The sequence below is a fragment of the Peromyscus californicus genome, unplaced genomic scaffold, assembly GCF_007827085.1.
Source record: "Peromyscus californicus insignis strain IS unplaced genomic scaffold, ASM782708v3 Scaffold_21__1_contigs__length_65335640, whole genome shotgun sequence".
NCBI lineage: Eukaryota > Metazoa > Chordata > Mammalia > Rodentia > Cricetidae > Peromyscus > Peromyscus californicus.
In genome coordinates this window covers 53231438-53250589 of record NW_026294514.1, presented here as the reverse complement: position 1 = coordinate 53250589, position 19152 = coordinate 53231438, and the positions used below count along the sequence as shown (strand labels likewise).

The 19152-nt window shown below is 35.8% G+C and overlaps 1 protein-coding gene across 1 annotated transcript in view; it reads right to left on the bottom strand.

The window, feature by feature from the left end:
* The window catches only part of St8sia4 (ST8 alpha-N-acetyl-neuraminide alpha-2,8-sialyltransferase 4), a 100560-nt gene that overhangs the window by 67541 nt on the left and 13867 nt on the right, over positions 1-19152 (bottom strand). The window contains exon 3 of the mRNA XM_052750297.1: positions 16832-17089. Coding sequence (XP_052606257.1) covers positions 16832-17089 — 258 coding nt within the window. The remainder of the gene's footprint in view (positions 1-16831; positions 17090-19152) is intronic.

The window sequence follows — 19152 nt, the reverse complement described above, 5'->3', positions numbered from 1 at the left end:
TTTCAACTCAGACATACTCAACTTCGATAAACATTTCCCAGCTGGACAGTTACACCTCCTCTACTTCCCATCATTGCTGTGTTCTGAGAGTGCCCTTTTAGACAGTAACCGGCACACTGTGACTTCATGAGCTTATACCCTGCCCTACACTCTGGAAACTTCAAAAGTAGAGATTTCTGCTCTGAACTACTTCAGCATAACTCTTCATATCTAGGTGACTAATGGAAGGAAAATTATTTTTAAAAAAGCCAAAGCTATTATGTACTAAAAATTTTGTGTTTGACTTTAGATCAAAAAAATTAAATATAGCATCCACGTACAGAGGCTTAATAGGTAAATCTTTTACTTTAAATAAAAACTGAAAACATATTTTAAATCTATAGAAAAACTTATAAACTGGGCATTTTGTAGCACTTTATGTCAGAGGAGAAATTCTGTACCATATTGAATCATGCCACTCCAGCACAATATTTTCTACTCTGATCTCAAATTCAGACTTGCTTCCTCTAGACACCCATATTGGGAGGCTATTTTTTCCATAACCACTTTTTATAGTGTTTTCATTCCATTTATAGACACATATCTCTAGAATTCTGAATCTATTCCTTTTTGTTTATAGCAATCGCAAATCAAATAAAATTAAATAAACCAAAACTCCAAAGAAATACAAGGCTATTTCTTGAGATATTCAAAATGTCATGAAAATAATTAATATCACATAGTTATTCATAACATCTACTTCCAAATTTTGCATTTCCTTTTCCATGTAATTTTCATTATGAACCCAAAAGGAAAGTAATTCCAAACTCATATGTTATCTTATGGTCCTGGAAACACTTGTCTTTTGTTATTTTTGGTCCTTCTACCCCATACTTTCGTCTCCACCTGGAGAATTTTCAGTCATATAAATGTCCAGTGATTTCTTAGTTGTTTTCTGTGCACTGTAACAATGCTTTTGTGGTTGAGCAATTGCTTCCATTTGGCAGAATTTCTACAACTGAAAAGTGACATGTATGTGGATATAAATATTTTTAAGGCTCTTAGAGGGCATCATCAACTTGATTTTTGGGAAAGTTCTATCCATTTACATTTCTGAATGTGTTTCACTGAGATATGAATATCAGTGAAGTTTTCAGTACATACTAATTTTTAACATCACCGTATTTATATATAAATAAATAAATCTATATAATATTTATTTTTAGGAATTAGACAATATGCTTTAAATTAGTTTTAGTATTTTTGTTTCCATTTTCATTACTATTTATTAACATGTCCTTTTGTCTTAGGACTAACATAATTACAAAAACTAATCATTGCTTATCATGCAGCAATTCCCGATAACCTTCTTATTTAGCATTGCTAAAATTTAAAATGATGGATTAAAATAAAATTAAATTATTAGTTGTACTTAAAACATGGGTTTTATAATTAAACTCAGTAGACAAAACATGCAAAGATAATTATTTTAAAGCTGTAAAATTCTATTAAGCAAAAATTATGAAAAATATATTAAGGAAAAAATGTAAATTAGAATGGCAAGTTATTCAAGACATGGTCCTTTTTCTGAAACACAAATTGTTCTTTGAATTCACACAAATACTAAACATCCTCTTCGTTCTCTGGGGCTGCCTTTCTGTCACAAACTTTTCTGTTTTCTATTTGCCAATAAGAAATGTGTGTGCATGTATGAAAGAAGGAAAGGTATGCTTTGCAATTATAAGCAAATGTTGCTTTGTTTCTCTAAAAAAAAAATAGTCTTTTAGTTAAATTTTATTTTTATAAATGGTAACATGCAGTAATATCAGCTATGTGATTTAAAGTTTGTCATAAACTACACACCCCTGGAGAGTCTACATGGTTTTGTTCTCTAAGGTTTCTGATTCCTCCATCCTCTATCCCTTTCTTTGGGTGAAGCATCCCTCTTCTTAGAAAGATGGGCCATCTTTGCCGCATTACTTCATATTCCCCAGGACATATATACCTTCATTACATTTAAATCTATTTTTACCTATTCATATTCTATAGATACTTCTGTCTTCTGAAGTAGTGTTCCTTTGCTCCCTCAGATCAAAATCTCTTACAGCTTATTCAGTCTTACTTAGATTCTGTTATCCAGTGTCAACTTTATATATATTTGATAAATTTGGGTAAAGTATGTGTGATTTATATTGGACAATAGTAATAACAACAGCTTGGTACTGGCATAAAACCGACATGTGGACAAATGGAATCGAATTGAAGACCCTGACATCAATTCACACATCTATATACACCTGATTTTTGACAAAGAAGCCAAAACTGTAAAACAGAAAAAATAAAACATCTTCAACAAATGGTGCTGGCATAACTGGACATCAATATGTAGAAGATTGCAAATAGATCCATATCTATCACCATTCACAAAACTCAAGTCAAAGTGGATCAAAGACCTCAATATAAACCAGTTCCACTGAACCTGATAGAAGAGAAAGTAGGAAATAATCTTAAACACATTGGCACAGGAGACCATTTCCTAAATATAAAACCAGTAGCATAGACACTGAGAACAATAATTAATAAATGGGACCTCCTGAAACTGAGAAGCTTTTGTAAGGCAAAGGACACAGTAAATAAGACAAAACAAGAACCTACAGAATGGGAAAAGATTTTCACCAATCTCACATCTGACGGAGGGCTGATCGCCAAAATATATAAAGAACTCAAGAGGGGCTGGAGAGATGGCTCAGTGGTTAAGAGCACTGACTGTTCTTCCAGAGGTCCTGAGTTCAATTCCCAGCAACCACATGATGGCTCACAACCATCTATAATGGGATATGATGCCCTCATCTGGCCTGCAGGAATACATACAGGCAGACCACTGTATACAAAATAAATAATAATAAAAAAAAGAATGAAAAAAAATAAAGAACTCAAGAAACTAGACATCAAAATAACAAAGAATCCAATTAAAAAGGGGCTATAGAGCTAAACAGAAAATTCTCAAAGGAAGAATTTCAAATGGCTGAAAGACATTTAAGGAATTGCTCAGCATTCTTAATCATTAGGGAAATGCAAAATCAAAATGACTCTGAGACACCATCTTACACCTGTCAGAATGGCTAAGATCAAAAGCGCTGCAGACAGCTTATGTTGGAAAGGATGTGGAGCAAGGGGAACACTCCTCCACTGTTTGTGGGAGTGCAAACTGGTACAGCCACTTTGGAAATCAGTATGGTAGTTTCTCAGAAAATTGAGAAGACCTCAAGACCCAGCTATATCACTCTTAGGCATATACCCAAGGAATGCTCAATCATACCACAAGGACACATGCTCAACTATGTTCGTAGCAGCATTATTCATAATATCCAGAACCTAGAAACAATCTAGGTGCCCCTCAACTGAAGAATGGAATAAGAAAATGCGTTACATAAGCACAATGGAGTACTACTCATCAGAGAAAAACAATGACATCATGGAATTTGCAGGCAAATGGATAGAACTAGAAATTATCATCCTGAGTGAGGTAGTCCAGACTCAGAAGGACAAACATGGTATGTACCCACTCATATGTGGATACTAGATGTAAAGCAAAGGATAACCAGACAACAACCCACAACTCCAGAGAAGCTAACTAACAAGGAAGACCCAAAGAGGAATGCATGGATCACCCTGGGAAGGGGAAATAGATGGGATCTCCATGAGTACATTGGGGATGAGTGGTTGGCAATGGAGGGTAGGGGATAGGGGATGAGAACATAAGGGGATGGGATTGTTGAGCTGGAACAGGGATGGAGTGGGAAAGCAATAAAAGAGATACCCATGATACAGGGAGATATCATGGGGATAGAGAGAAACCCGGTGCTAGGGAAGTTGCCAGGAATCCCCAAAGTTGACCCTAACTTGAACTACTACAAATAGTGGAGAGGGTACTTGACTGAACTGGTTTATCCCAGTGATTAGACCAGTGAATACCCTGTCATCACAGAGCTTTTCTCCAATGACTGATGGAAGCAGATGCAGAGATCCACAACCAAACACTAGGCAGAGCTCCAGAAGTCCAGTCAAAGAGAGAGAAGAGGGATTCTATGAGCAAGTGCATCAAGATCATGATGGGGAAACCTGCAGAGAGGACCAAACCAAACTGTTGGGAACTCATGAATGTGGCTGTGGGACCTGCATGGGACTGGACTAGACCCTTTACATGGCAAGACAGTTGTGCAGCTCAATCTGCTTGGCGGGGGGGGGGGGGGGGGGGGGGGGGGGGGGGGGGGGGCTGACAGTAGGATCAGAATCCATCGCTGGTGCATAAGCGGGCTTTTTGGAGCCCACTGCCTATGATGGGACACCTCATGCAGCCTTGAGGCAGGGGGAAGGGCTTGGACTTGCCTTTCCTGGATGTGCCTCCCCATGGGAGGCCTTTGCCTTCTTGTGAGGGGGAGTGGGAGTAGATTGGGAGGGAGAGGTTGGGGGACAAAAGGAGGAAAGAGGGAGATCTTTGATTGGTGTGTAAAGTGAATGAAAAAATTTTCTTAATAAAAAAATAAGAGTGCTAAACAATAAAAAAAGAGTGTGTATTTCTAGTTATTGAGCTTCCATGTTGGGCAAGGTACTTGCAATTTTATTTTATATAAATTTATACTATATATAATACTATATATGTATATATATTTATATATATGTATATGTATATATCAGGTTAGAGAGATAGCTCAGGGGATAAGAGCATTACTGGTTGCTCTTCTAGAGAACCTATATTTGATCCTCAGCACTCATATAGCAGCTCACAGAAAACTGTAACCCATTTTAGGTTATCTGAAGCCCTGTTCTGTCCTTCAGTTGCACCAAGTACAAATAGTGTACAGATATATATGCAGGCAAAACACACATAGACATAAAAATAATAACATCTTAAAAATTATGCATATATATATGCTACCTTCCTATTCATCATTTTTACTAGACTTTAGAACTCATGATTCTTTCACTAAATATTACAGATAATAATATAGAAACTCTTACTAATTCTGAAACTCAATATTACAAAAATTTAAACAGATTTTTTTAATAGCTAAATTTGATCAAAATTACATTTTTTTATTACTGATCTATTTAGTCATGCAAACAATGTATAATTCAATGTACCATTCTTGTTACTGGACCCTAAACATACAGGCCAGAAAAGTTAGATAGGATGTTTAGCTCCAGCTTTCCTACAGCACACTGAGAGTCAATCTCTAAACCTCCTGAACATGTAATAATACGCACATTCTGACTCAGCAGGCCTGGCTCAAGTTCTGTGATTTCATATTGTCATGAAGCCTCAAGTTGGCACTGGAATCCTGAACTGTAACCTAAGATCAAATATCTTGTTGCATCTCTGAGTCTTTTTTCTTTTTTTTTTTTTAAAGTTCCTAGAAGCTTGTCCTAGGATGCTATTTATTTATTTATTTATTATGTACACAGAAGAGGGAGCCAGATCTCATTACAGATGGTTGTGAGCTACCATGTGGGTGCTGGGAATTGAACTCAGGACCTCTGGAAGAGCAGTCGGTGCTCTTAACCTCTGAGCCATCTCTCCAACCCGAGTCTTCCTTCTTTTTCAAAGTAAACTATCCCTTACAGCACAATTCAAAGCATATGGTGAGGGTCGGGATGACCAAAGGGAGAATGAGTACATTCAGAGAGAATGATTTAGATGAAAGAAAGAAAAAAGGTAGAATGGATAAAAGGAAGATTGATATGGAATACATTAACAAAATTAAACAAAAGTCCACACTAATTACACAGAAGCCATAGAAAGTGTGTTTCCACATGAAGCTAACGGTTTCTTCTGGACTCACACCAGGGACACCACATTTGTAGCATTTTTATATTACAATCCACTTTTGGTAGATACATAAAGCGGTAAAGTACCTAACTTTAACTTTAGAAAAATTCAAATCACTTTAAAGATTTTGATTTTTTTTAATGCAAACCTCAAAATAACTTTCACCACTTATTCTGTTTGAATGTATGAAGTACGTGGTTAGAAAGTTGGGTGTGGGGGGAGGAATTGAAATGGTACTATAAACATATGACCAGAGTTCATGTCTAACTCTGTTTTACATACAGTGAAAAATAAGTGGAATTTTCTGCTATACATTAAATTGAAAAAATTTCATAGAATTTATTTACATACGTAAGTACTCAGAGTGACTTAAACAGCACTTTTGTTAGGGTTTGGGAGGGAGACATAGTTCTATGATTCTCTAATCCCTATGCCTAGTCAAGGTGCAGCATTCTCCACAGACAGAAAGAATCTCAGGTTCTGAAGTAGGAAACTCAGGTCCATGAAGGCAAAACTGGTCTGAATGTGTTACCAGCATCTATAACCCCAACGCTTAGGTCCTGGAGGAAGGGGGATCAGATCAATGATTTCCTCAGCTGCAGAATATGTCTGAGGCCAGCCTAGCTACACCAGGTCTTGTTTCCCGAAGACAAAAACTGGAAATGAATGATTAGGCACTTTATTCAGTATCACCGAGAATAAACTTTGATTACACTCTAGGATTCATTATATGTACCTATAATATCTTAAAAATTAGATAACACTAATATTAAAATAACTTTATGTTTTAACTTAATGAAGGCTTCTGTTACCATTAGTTGTTTGTGTGGTGCCAAAAGTACATTCATTTGAATTAGATTTGACTCTGAAACACTAAATCTACATCAAAATTTATAGAGAGGGGATAAAAGTATGTTCCACAGTTACACTTTGACCAAAGCCGAAACCACGCTATTTGGATTTAGTTAAATAGTGTACCTCACTTTGCAAAGGTGAATGTTTCCTGGTAGTGTGACTAACTCTGTTCAGTGTACTCTGGTTAGTTTGACCTAGGTCAGTTCATGGCACTCTGGTAATACTGAACATTATCAGTGATTATCAAAAGCACATGATTAAGATATCTAATGTCTGTTCATTTATCTAGCCTTCTAAACCTATCCTGTAGTACCTAGTAGACTAGGTAAAATTCTGAGGTTGAATAACTATTCAACAATAGAATCACACCTATTTACCTAGAACATTTTATAAGCCTTTCTCCATTCTTTGACATAATAGACATGGAAAAATACTTCAAATTTGCGATGTGTCTTCAAAGATTTTATTTCAGTGATTATTCGTGACCTATGCAGTCTCAGTCTCCTGCAAAAAGGATTCATAGATACTCAGTTCTATAATCAGATCTGCTTTTGACTGGGCCCTGGTATCACATATCAAGTATTACTTTGTGATTATGTAATACATGATTTATTACTATTTTGCTAAAATAAACTAATGTTTTCCTATTTAATAGATAATTTCGAATAGCTACAAGAATAATATAAAATTGATTTGTTCTAATCAACATAATTTTAAGTAATGTGAAGAATGATTTAACTCAAATTTTATAAAATTATTTCTAACTGCCAAGTGTGGTGGCACACACATTTGGGAGGAACTCAACATTTGTGAGTTCAAAGCTAGCCTGGCCTGCAGTGCAATTTTCAGTACAGGCAGGACTGCTACACAGAGAAATCCTGTCTTGTAAAACCCAAAAAAAGTTGTTTCTAGCCATGTTAAATATACTGATATGGCAAATAATAACAGAAAGAAATATTTCAGTATTTTACAATTTTAATTTTTTATATTCCTTCTTTCTGTTTGCAGACAGTGCTACTGTTGAATCTAACACTGTAGGTAGCCTCAGAAAAGTCAATATTTGTGATGTTTCTTTTATTAGTTAATAAAAAAGGCCTCAAATTAAACCTTGCTGTACTTAACAATATCAGAGACACAAATGCTTCTTGAACAATAGAAGTACTTATCCTCAAGAGGAAAAGAAAATATTGGATGTGAAGTCATACCTAGAGCTGAATTCTTTTGTATAGATCATGGTCTGTGCCTACAACACCAGTACAGAATCTGATAGACAGAAATCATAGCTTCCTGTAGTTTTAATACAGTACATCGGAAGTAAGGAAAATTTCTATGAATTTTTCAAGAATTATATCTGAGAAGTACGGCTGAAATCATATTTCATCTTATGCATTTATTTGCTCATATCATCAAGCAGGTAGGAGGTGGATTCAGCATATAACTAGCATATGAGTGCCAGATTAAAATAATCAGTTTTTTCCTCCTGCCCAAAATGACAGAAGAGCTGATACTAAAGGGCCCTCACAATTTCATCAGCCATCTCTCTACTGGAGATGTCAGGCCAAGATATTTTCTTTATTATTATTATTATTATTATTATTATTATTATTATTATTATTATTAAGAGATTTTCTATTCATTTTACATATCAACCACAGATTCCCCTGTCCTCCCTCCTCCTGCCCCCCTAGCCTTCCCCCACAACCCACCCCCCATTCCCACCTCCTCCAATGCAAGTTTCCCCATGGGGAGTCAGCAGAGCCTGGTTGAGGCAGGTCTAAGCCCTTCCTCCCTGTACCACAAAGTGTCTCACTATAGGCACTAGGCTCCCAAGAGCCAGCTCATGTACTAAGGATGGGTCCTGATCCCACTGCCTGGGGGCCCCCTACAGTTCAAGCTAAACAACTGTCTCGCCTATCCAGAGGTCCTAGTCCAGTTTCATGGGGGCTCCTCAGCTATTGGCTGCAGTTCATGCATTCCCACTAGTTTGGCTAGTTGTCTCTGTACTTTTTCCCATCATGGTCTCGATGTCCCTTGCTCATAGAACCCTCCTCTCTCTCATCGATTGGACTCCTGGAGCTTGTCCTGACACCTTCAATTTGAAGCAGAGACTCACTTTTTTTGTCTTAAGATTTCTTTGATGAAACTTAAGATCTGCTTACTTAGTAATCATGGGCCAGGTATCATGAGGCATGTGCATTAAGAAACATTAATCACAGTTTGCCTGACTGTATTGTTTGATTTATGGTTTTAGAAATGCTTATTAAATGTTTTCTCTTTCCTTTTTATGTAAATACATATAGTATGAAACTTTTAATATAGAAATTGGTGAATATTTAGTCACTCAATGAAAATAAAACAATTACATTGGGTTAAGAATCTCTTGCTAGACATGTTGCAAGCACTAAGAGAACCACAAATATTATGCTACTAAATGGATATAGTATTAAACTGAATCCTAATGAATTATTGTTGTACTCATAGACCCATAGATCCACACATCTCTCAACTCTCATCTGAGACACTTGCAGTAGATGATGATTAATACAGTTACTCACAACTGGACAAGGTGCTGAGAGTGAGAGACTGTAGAATGCTCAGTCCCAAAGGGAACATATGTAGCACCCCCCCCACCCCACCAAGACTCAGAGATCATAAAGAGTATAAAGACTGCAAAAGCCAGAGTGGTGAATGAGTCCAGTGAAACATTGTCTTCTGTATACCTCAGGGAAGCTGTACATATGAATTCACTGTGGTTGTGGAAGCATGCAAAAGACTGGTTTAAGCCCAAGCTAGAAAAACTCCAGAATGGAAAGAAAAGTTGGACTCATAATTCCACCCCTACTTGTAAATCTATTGGCAATGATTAGATGCTAGGAGAGGGAGAGACAGTTTTCTCTAAGAGTGTAGTCTCTGGTAAGTCAATGTGCTCTAGTAGAAGAGCACACATCCAAGAATATTTGGGCAGGACAAATTAGTTCTAAAGGAATTTTAAAAAGGCACAAAAGTTTGGAGGGTCAGAGAAGAGGTAGGGAGGGTTGAATATGGTCAAAACTTGAAGGACACTCTCAATAAGTTTTCCTACTCTTGTGTTTTAATACCTCAAACATCATGTATTGATATGATCCTAGTTGCCTTTTGTCCAATATCTACCTGAAACTATTGTTAATACAATTGATTGATTAATTGTACAAATCGATACTGTGAGTGTCCTTTTCAGAATAAAATATCATGTTTCAATGTGTTCTATGCTTATAAAATGAGTTAGTCATTTTCTTGTGCATATTTTAAAATTTATGGGAATATTAAGATTCGTAGTCCTCATAAGTAAGCAGCAAAGACAAGACACATATACCATTTACATTTCCCCATCCTGTCTCCCAAAAGGAAACTACTTGGAGCAAAAGATTGCCATTGGTGTGCCATGCTATACACAATAGTGCATAGCTAAGATGTATGTCAACTTATTTCTTAATATAACAGTACAAAAATAATAAAAATGTGACTGATGCTGAATAAAGATCCATCTTTAAAAAGTTTTGTTATCTTTAAAGTCAGAGGTCAAGTAAAGCATAATACTTAGACAAATTCAATCTCGAGAATGCACTAAACTAATTAATGCCCTATGAAAGTAGACCAGACACAATTCATCTCCCTCAACAAAGCCATTACGCACTAGGGCAGGTGGGAAACAAACTCACTGGAAACATAGGTTGCTCAAGAAACCATTCAAACACCTCTTGGGGAATCTTTGCAGGTGCACAGTGAATCTCCAAGTGGGTCATATATCTGAAATGTTCTATATGTCCTACCCAGCTCAAAATAAGTAGGGAAGTATTCCAAAGAAGAATGGAATTTTCAATAAAATCTAAACAAATATTTTTCTGGACCTTTAATGGAAAGAACGTAACTATTGCACAAAGATACAACAACAAAAGTTCACAGGTATTTGTGGAAGGAAAAGCAGATTGTGCACCTGAAGAAGAGTTTTTAAGGAGGGGGACTGGAGAGATGGCTCAGTGGTTAAGAGCACTGACTGCTCTTTCAGAGGTCCTGAGTTCAATTCCCAGCAACCACATGGTGGCTTATAACCACCTGTAATGAGGTCTGGTGACCTCTTCTGGCCTGCAAGGATACATGCAGACAGAACACTGTATGGATAATAAATAAATAAATCTTAAAAAATAAAAAATATTTTAAGGAGGATAAGAACTTTGGGGCAGTATTCCAGAGATTAGTACACATTGCTATTAAGTGATTTGTTGGTATTCAAGAATCAAATCAGAATTAAGTTTTCCAATGATTATTACCAGCATCAGGACATCTAAAAGTTACCAAAATATGACTTGAAAAAGAAAGTAAATATACTAAGTGAAAGATAGAAATGCAAAAAATAAATATGTGAATTTATAAATAAAAATATATGTAGGCTGAACCCCTTCAAAAGTGTAGAGTAGTTCCTTTTATTACTAAAATTGTCATCCATCTTTGGCCTGTGTGCCATGCTGTGTATTTAAAGTACTCGGGTCCACATCTTTAACCTATCAACTACAAATCAGTATCTTTGGGGTTATTTCAAATTATTTTCATCTTCCAGGGGGGAAAATGGTTACATTTGGTCACTTTACTTCTGACATTGTTCCTTATTTTCATTTTCCTAGGTATTTTGAAATAATCAACAAAGAACTAGTGTAGACACCAGGAGAACCCACTTCTTCATCCAGAAGACCAGACACAACAGAAGTGCACGAGTTCAAATGATATTACACACATGAGAGTTCTTCTCATTCATAATCTTCAGGACTTAGCATCACATACCCATTGGGGACAGTCTTTCTTCACAGGTGACAAAGATTTTTTTTGTCTCATATATTGTTGTCACTTGCTTTTCTCTTCTTTCTGCAGTTTTCTTTTATTTTTTTCAGGTTCAAAATTGTGGATTTTAACTGATAAGTGAGCTTTGGCAAAACCAAGTGTATTTAATGATAAAAAAAAAAAGCTAATGTCTTGTTTATTGTTTCATTCAGTAAATGATAATTTTCTTTCCCTGAGTATTTAAAACAAGTTCCAAATATGTCCATTCAAATATCCTGTACAGTAGTAAATGGTTACCCCACAAATCGCTAATAAATTAAAAACCAAAGGAATGAACTGAGCTGGTATTAAATAAAATGCCTCCCTTCAACTACAGCAGATACTTCCTAAAGTGGACATATTTAAATTGTACCTTGAAAAATAAGGTGTTTTATTTTCTCTTGGGGAAACAGAAAATCCTGACAATATTTTCATACTATACACTGAATTAAAGCACATCAACTTCTAGTTTTTTAAAGTAAAGAAAATGGGCAAAAAGGGAGGAAATGGTTATTAAGATGTTTCTTTCACTTCCTTTTTAAATGTCTTGTTTCCTGCATGTCAAAAATAAAAGTTTTTATAGCTTATCATTATTAAATTCTTATTAAGCACTAAATAACAATAGCTCGACAAAGTATAGAGAGGCTTCTACAGTTCTAGAGCTAAGGGCCTTGACCAACTTCAAATGCCCAAGTGCAGTCAATAACTGCTATGTTAAAAGCCTGTTTAAAACCTTTGTTCAGTGTTAACCTAATATATAGCTGACTCGTACATCCCAGTAGATTTGGCCCAGTTTTATTACTATCTTTAAAAAAATTGTGACCTTGAGGGAATACTATAACAGAGATGAGAGCAACTTAAAAAAATAAATTAGCTATGAAAATATTTCACATACACATAGCCTCTTGCCTCTAGACTTGCTCTAGGCTGGAGAACACTAAATTTATGTAAATTCAACTTTACAAAAATTGATTCATATGTCACCTTTTATAAATTTTGAATGAGTAATTATTTGGTTATAAATTTGAAAATGTTATGAAGAGAAGGAAGAGTCAGTCAACAGAGATTTTCATGTATTTCTTTGTGAATAAGCAAGTTGACATGACAAGAGATAAAAGTTCTATGGTCTTTTACCCTAGAAAGATATAATTTATACAGACAGATGTCCGCTCTTGAATGTGGAATATAAAGCAATGAATAAAGGGGTAAATTTGCTTGATAGTGGGGTTTTTTGGGGTGGTCTATGGCTCTTATAGGGAGTATTGGCATGGTATAGCTTCATTTAAGTTTATATTCATATGTATATGTATACATTCACACACACACACACACACACACACACACACACACACACACACACACATATATATATATATATTGTCTTTGGATTGTCTCTCAGTGGTTGAAGGACCCTACTTCTCTTGACACCCCAGTCTTAGGACACGAGACTCAGAAGATTTGGCTGGATATAACCTGAATGCCTCCTTCCTGCAGTCCAGCTTTCTTAGTACTAAAAAGTGCTATGTAAGTTTCCAAGAAAGGCAAGCAATGGATAGACCCACCCATATGAATCAAAATCATGATCATCATGACAAGACACCCCTAAAAGTGCGGCAGTGATATTCATATGTTGGTGATAACCAACAGCTGTCTAATCATGCCTGAAATTAGAAACTTAGCCAATGACCTGGGGCTAGTGAATTCATGGATCTCAAAAGAAAACCCATAGCATCACCTTGTTAGACCAGCAGAATTTCTTACTGCAGTATAAAATATATCTTTATACCCATATAAAATTGTAGCTCTCATCCCTCATAAAACAAGACCATTATAGAAAACCACAACTGATTTTTTATATCACAGATAAAAATCTCTGATATCACAGAGATCAGTGGGTTGTGGGGAGTCCAGCTCCAATGGATACATCTACAGCATGGGGACAGAAAGAATGTAAGAGTCAGAGGACTAAAAGGCTGTTGTTACTTTGTCTACTAAAAATGACAGGGATGCTACACCTGTGGCTAATTATGTAAGATCTGAACACTGAAAACATTAATCAACATGCTAACATAAAAAAGAGAAATCCTACTGGGTCCCATCCCTAGAAAAAGACCAATGGCTACTGAAAGAGAGAATTAGCCTTTTCCAAGTATGAGCTTCCTCATTGGTTATCCAAAACAAACTGGTCAACCCTGAAAACATATGCACACAAGCAAAAAAATAGACTCAGCTGATGGTATTTATATATTTATGCATATATAAGTAACAATAATAGCAAGATGCCATCAATTTCAGAAAGAGTGGGGAGGCATGGAAAGAGCCAGAAGGAGAAGACATTGTAGAGCTTAAAGGGAGAAAATGGAATGTAGAAGTGATGTATTTACATTTAATTAAAAAATTATAAAGCTGAGCATGACAACACATGCCTTTAATCCCAGAACTTGGGAGGTAAAAGCAGGCAGATCTCTGAGTTTGAGGCTAGCAGGCCTACAGAATGAGTTCCAGAACAACCAGGGCTACACAGAGAAAGCCTGTCTTGAAAAACAAACAAACAAACAAAGACACGAACAAAAACCAAAACAACAACAAAAATTAAAAATTCAAAAGAATAAATAAGTAACATAAAATGTAAAGTTAACAAAAAAGACATAAATATATATACAAATATATATTTAAATTTGTTTTAAAGTTGAATAAAAAGATACATAGACTGATTAGAATAGCAATATTGTTTCAGATGCTGCAGTTAAGGTGGAGTCTAACTTCAGAATAAAGAAGACAGCATGCAACTAGGGAAATCAGTTAAGGACTAAGTTCTAATCAAGAGAGAGTGTTTGTGGGGAGACAATGTCAAATTTTTCAATTTGAAGATATCACCTATGGAAATTGCTGATATGCTGACTGTTTATTCCCAGGACAGTGAAGGAACAGGCTACTTAATGATAACTATAATTTTTCCCACATACATTTGCCATGAAAGGGAATTTGATGCTCTGTGTGTGTGTGTGTGTGTGTGTGTGTGTGTGTGTGTGTGTGTGTGTGTAAAACATATAATTGATACTATAGTAACTTTCTGCGGTACATATTTACGTATAATAATTTGCAATTAGTCCATCTAGGTCCTTTCTTTGGGAGATAAAGCAACTGGAAACCTCCAGGAAGAGAAGCCATTAGTCGGTGAGTTATTTCAACCTCATTCTCAACATTTTCAAAGTTGTTTTCTTCACTGATTATTATTGTTAGCTACTGAAGTAATGAGTGCTGCCTTTTAACCTTTTAGGTGAAACCAGAACATTTGTGAATTCATAAAATAGACAAAACACTGATTCATCTGTTGTAGATACAATGTTTGAGGAGTCAAATGGATTCTGACTTAGAAAGTGTAACCATATTCCTCTTATTGTTTTTCTTTCAGGTGAGAGACAACCCTGTTCTAGAACATAAAATAGGTCCACAAATACACCTGCCAATCATTAGTAAAGCAGATCAAAGATATTGGAGACACAAGCTGTAGGGTTCAAATATGAAAACATTATACTGGATGTTACCAGAATTTGCTTTCCTTAGAAATGATCACAATATATTTAATGGTTACACTGGCAGGTTAGAGATCTGAAACAGAGTATATGAATTGTAAGTCTAACAGTTATACACAAAATTAAGTACCCAAGTCATTAAAGGGAGAGAAAAGACAACATTGGTCAAACCCCCAGTTCCTCAGCATTTAGCTCGAGGTTAGGCAGGGCAGCAACATGATCTAATTCTACTTCTCCCTAGTAGACCAGTGTGGTTCCTGCTAGACTAAGGAAAGAGAATTTTGTCTTTATAAAACACAGATGTTAAAAGTCGTAGACTGAAAATTGCAATCATTAATGGATTGGATAATCATAATGGATCAGATGCTAGGGGTCTGCAAACGTACAGGCTGCTACAAGAGAATGGGACCAGAACAATGGCAGACAGTTTCCAGGAAACGAATGCAAGAAAAATGAAAATGAAAGGCTGTGGTTTGTAGCAACGGCCGTCACCAAATGATGAAAGAAGGTAGGTATCCGCTTATTGAAGGAATAATACAGTGTAAGATACCAGTATTTTAATTAGGATAATGATAAAATTTTAAACATAACAGTCAGTATAAGTGGGTACCAAAGCCAGGAAAGAAAGTGACACCAACGAACTGATATAAATGTGATCAATACTGATGGCATCCTGTCTCACATTGAAAATAATGTTCTCATCAGTATCCAAAATAGGGCTGAATCTATCAGCTTACTCAGCCTGCAATGTTTATGTCCTAAGAAAGGGGATCAAGAAGTGAGTCCTGTTTGGAGCAACTACCTTTAGGATTAATCACATTTTGAAATCTACTTCTTCATGTTGCAATACTTTCTAACACACGCTGATATTTGCACTGCCTTATTTCACCTGCCCTGTGAATGTATGAGTGTGGTAGAGTTGAGAAACCTTACATATTCTTCACAACTGTACTTCACCTAGACATCAGTGTTTAAAGCCCACTCTAGACATTCTTTGCCTTCACATTGTGTATATATTTTCCACACATTGGCACAACTGTTTCATTCATTCAGCATGTTTCCTAAGGACCTAACACATAACAAAAACTGTACAGACACTAGAATGGGACTTTAAAAATTGCTTAATAATCTCAGATGTGATCCGTTTCTTACTTCTTTAAGTTAATAAAAAGTTAACCAAAGACATGCTTTGTCAGATATGTTGGTCACTAATGAACAGCAAATGAGGATGTTCAATTATGTGAGAAAACTAAATTATAAACATGTAACTCCAATAGCACAAATACAGAATAATAAAGGCAATTTTACCCAATATAGTAGATACAAACTCACTAATTTAGATTTCTGTTTCTATGGCTGCTAGGTAATTATTAATAAAACAGTAAAATTAATTTATGTATGAGACGGTGCTACATAATAATCTTCATTGTACAAATTAAGTTATATGAAAAAAATGACTAAAAGATGAGGTATAAGAAACTATCGTTTGTCCCCGTATGTACTAAAATAATTAACATAATCATTCCCCCATCTTTAAAATCTGTTGTGAAATGCAACTACAAGGAAATCAACTTTTCTTCCAATGATATAGTAATTAAATTTCTAATCCAAAATGAAAGGTTGTTTGTATAGAGCCCTGCAAAGGATATCACACATAAACGGTAGAGTTATCAATAATTCCTAAAGTTAATATGAATCTCAAACATTTCTTACAGTATTCTAAGTAAAATGTTGTTGACATATTCACAGTCGCAAAAAGCAAAAGCAAAAGGATGCTCACCTTATTACAAAATTGTGACTGTCAATCTCCTTGCCACACTCACTGTCTAGCAGAATGCCGGAATTTCCAACAACGGCACAGGTCTTAAACCTGCGGTTTTTCATTGGTGAAACCTCAGGCAGAAGACTATGCAGATCATGTGAAATATTTAGTGTTCGGCGTCTGTCTAGCACATAGTGTATGACGTCACCAGGCTTAAAACTGCTCTTGACCACAGAGACATCACGTTCCGCATCTAAGAAACGGAGAATGTTCTTCCTGTATTTGGAATGCAAGCAAAGTTTTATATTAAGAACTGCATATCTAAGAACTGATGGGGTCATTTATACATGACATGCACAATATAAACTAGCAACTACTACTCTTAAAATTTCAGATGGTATTTAAATCAAGTAAATGTTATATGAAATACATATTTTAAAATCCCGTGTAAGGAGCTTCAAATAATTTTGTAAGTAGATATAGTATATACATATATACCATTTAAAGTGAGGAAATCACTCCATTGGTCAAAATATACTTAAATATAATTCCTTAGATAAGTACAATTGATACAGATCGGCTTTGTAACAGTAGATACTTAGTGTTTGTAATTTTCTAGAGTCATTGCTTTTATTTAATATTGTCCAGTGAGATGAATAACAATAATTTGAAGTTATTTTGAATTAGATCATAGGAAGAAATACTAAATTATTGAGAATTTCCCTAAAATACATTTACCCAAATGGTACATTAAATCTGTCTGTAAGTTTTTATTTACACTTAAGAGTCTAAGAAGTAAGATGGTTTCTGTACAGGAAGTCCTGTACAGACAGAACATCAATTTTATGGGGGAATTGTGTGTGTGTGTGTGTGTGTGTGTGTGTGTGTGTGTGTGTGTGTGTGTGTGTGTCTGTGTGTCTGTGGGCACTCGCGTGCATGCTGCCTGCCCTGGACCATCAATTAGAACATTTCTAAGTTTTTAAACATAAGTCTAGTTGTTTGGGCTGTTGATCTTTTCGAACTGGATGTGAATGCATCTTACGTATGACTGTAGGAGAAAAACCTAATTCTAACTCAGCTCCTCACTGCATTTTAAGGCCCATATTTTTATTTTTAAAACTTATCCCATCTTATAGCTATTGTACAAGTGAATCATAAGATATAAAATGATGTGCAAATACAAATATGTGCATATTCTAAATAGATGACAGAAAATGTGAAAATAGACGTAACTGGCTGGTGGACAGGCGAGAGGTGGCCTAAGAGAAAATGCACCCGATCAAGTGGTGGTTCTTTCAAACTTCAGAAGCTGAATATTGTACACAATAAATTGATTTCTCATGGGAAACTGGTTTAAAAGTATTCAACTGTTGTTTCTTAAAGTGTAAAATAGAAGAATCAGACAAGAAATAGCCAAGTGGCAAGCAGTGAGGCAAGGAAATCTATGTCTTGAAAGGGTCTGTAATCCAAACTGTGAGGTTCTGCAGTCTGTAGTTCCCATATTTTTACTGCACCCTGATCAGTAAGGGATGTGAGTATAAATCAGATCTGTCCACACAAGAGTGATAAAATTATCTTCCTGTGTAAATCTATAGATTTTAATGATCTAAAGAGGTATCTGAGATCAAGTTATGGGATGGAGGGCTAGGTTAGAATAATTTTTAAAGCATAAAAAGGAATCTTTGGAATGATCATTCATATTTGTAACATATTCAGGAAATATGCCAGGATCTAATAGCCTTGGAAAAAATTATATTGACAAAAACTTAGGAATGTAGCCTACAAAAATCCAAGATTATTTAATCCCACAGCCACCAAACACAGAGCAGCAAAAAGCAATCTGTGAAAACCATAGTAAATGTTGGAAAGCAGAAGTTATTTACCAATGTGCTCTTCTTTTTTTTTTTTTACATTTTGTTTTATTGTATTTTACAATACAATTCAGTTCTACATATCAGCCACGGATTCCTTTGTTCTCCCCCCTCCCGCCCCCCCCCCTCCCCTTCTCCCCAGCCTACCCCCTATTCCCACCTCATCCAGGGCAAAGCCTCCCCGAGGACTGAGATCAACCTGGTAGACTAAGTCCAGGCAGGTCCAGTCCCCTCCTCCCATGTGCTCTTCTTAATGCAAGCTTCTATCTTCACAGGGATAAAAGTCAGTGCCTGGTAGTAATATGTATGATAAAGACATGTATTTTCCTTTTGTGGTAATATCGTCACTGCTCTGTGACACTGGGTAAGTTTCATTGTTAAGAACAAAACATTATAAGGATCTGGCTATTCTCCACAAAAGATAAACCCCTACTACCAATAGTGGCACCACAAATAACCTTCCATATA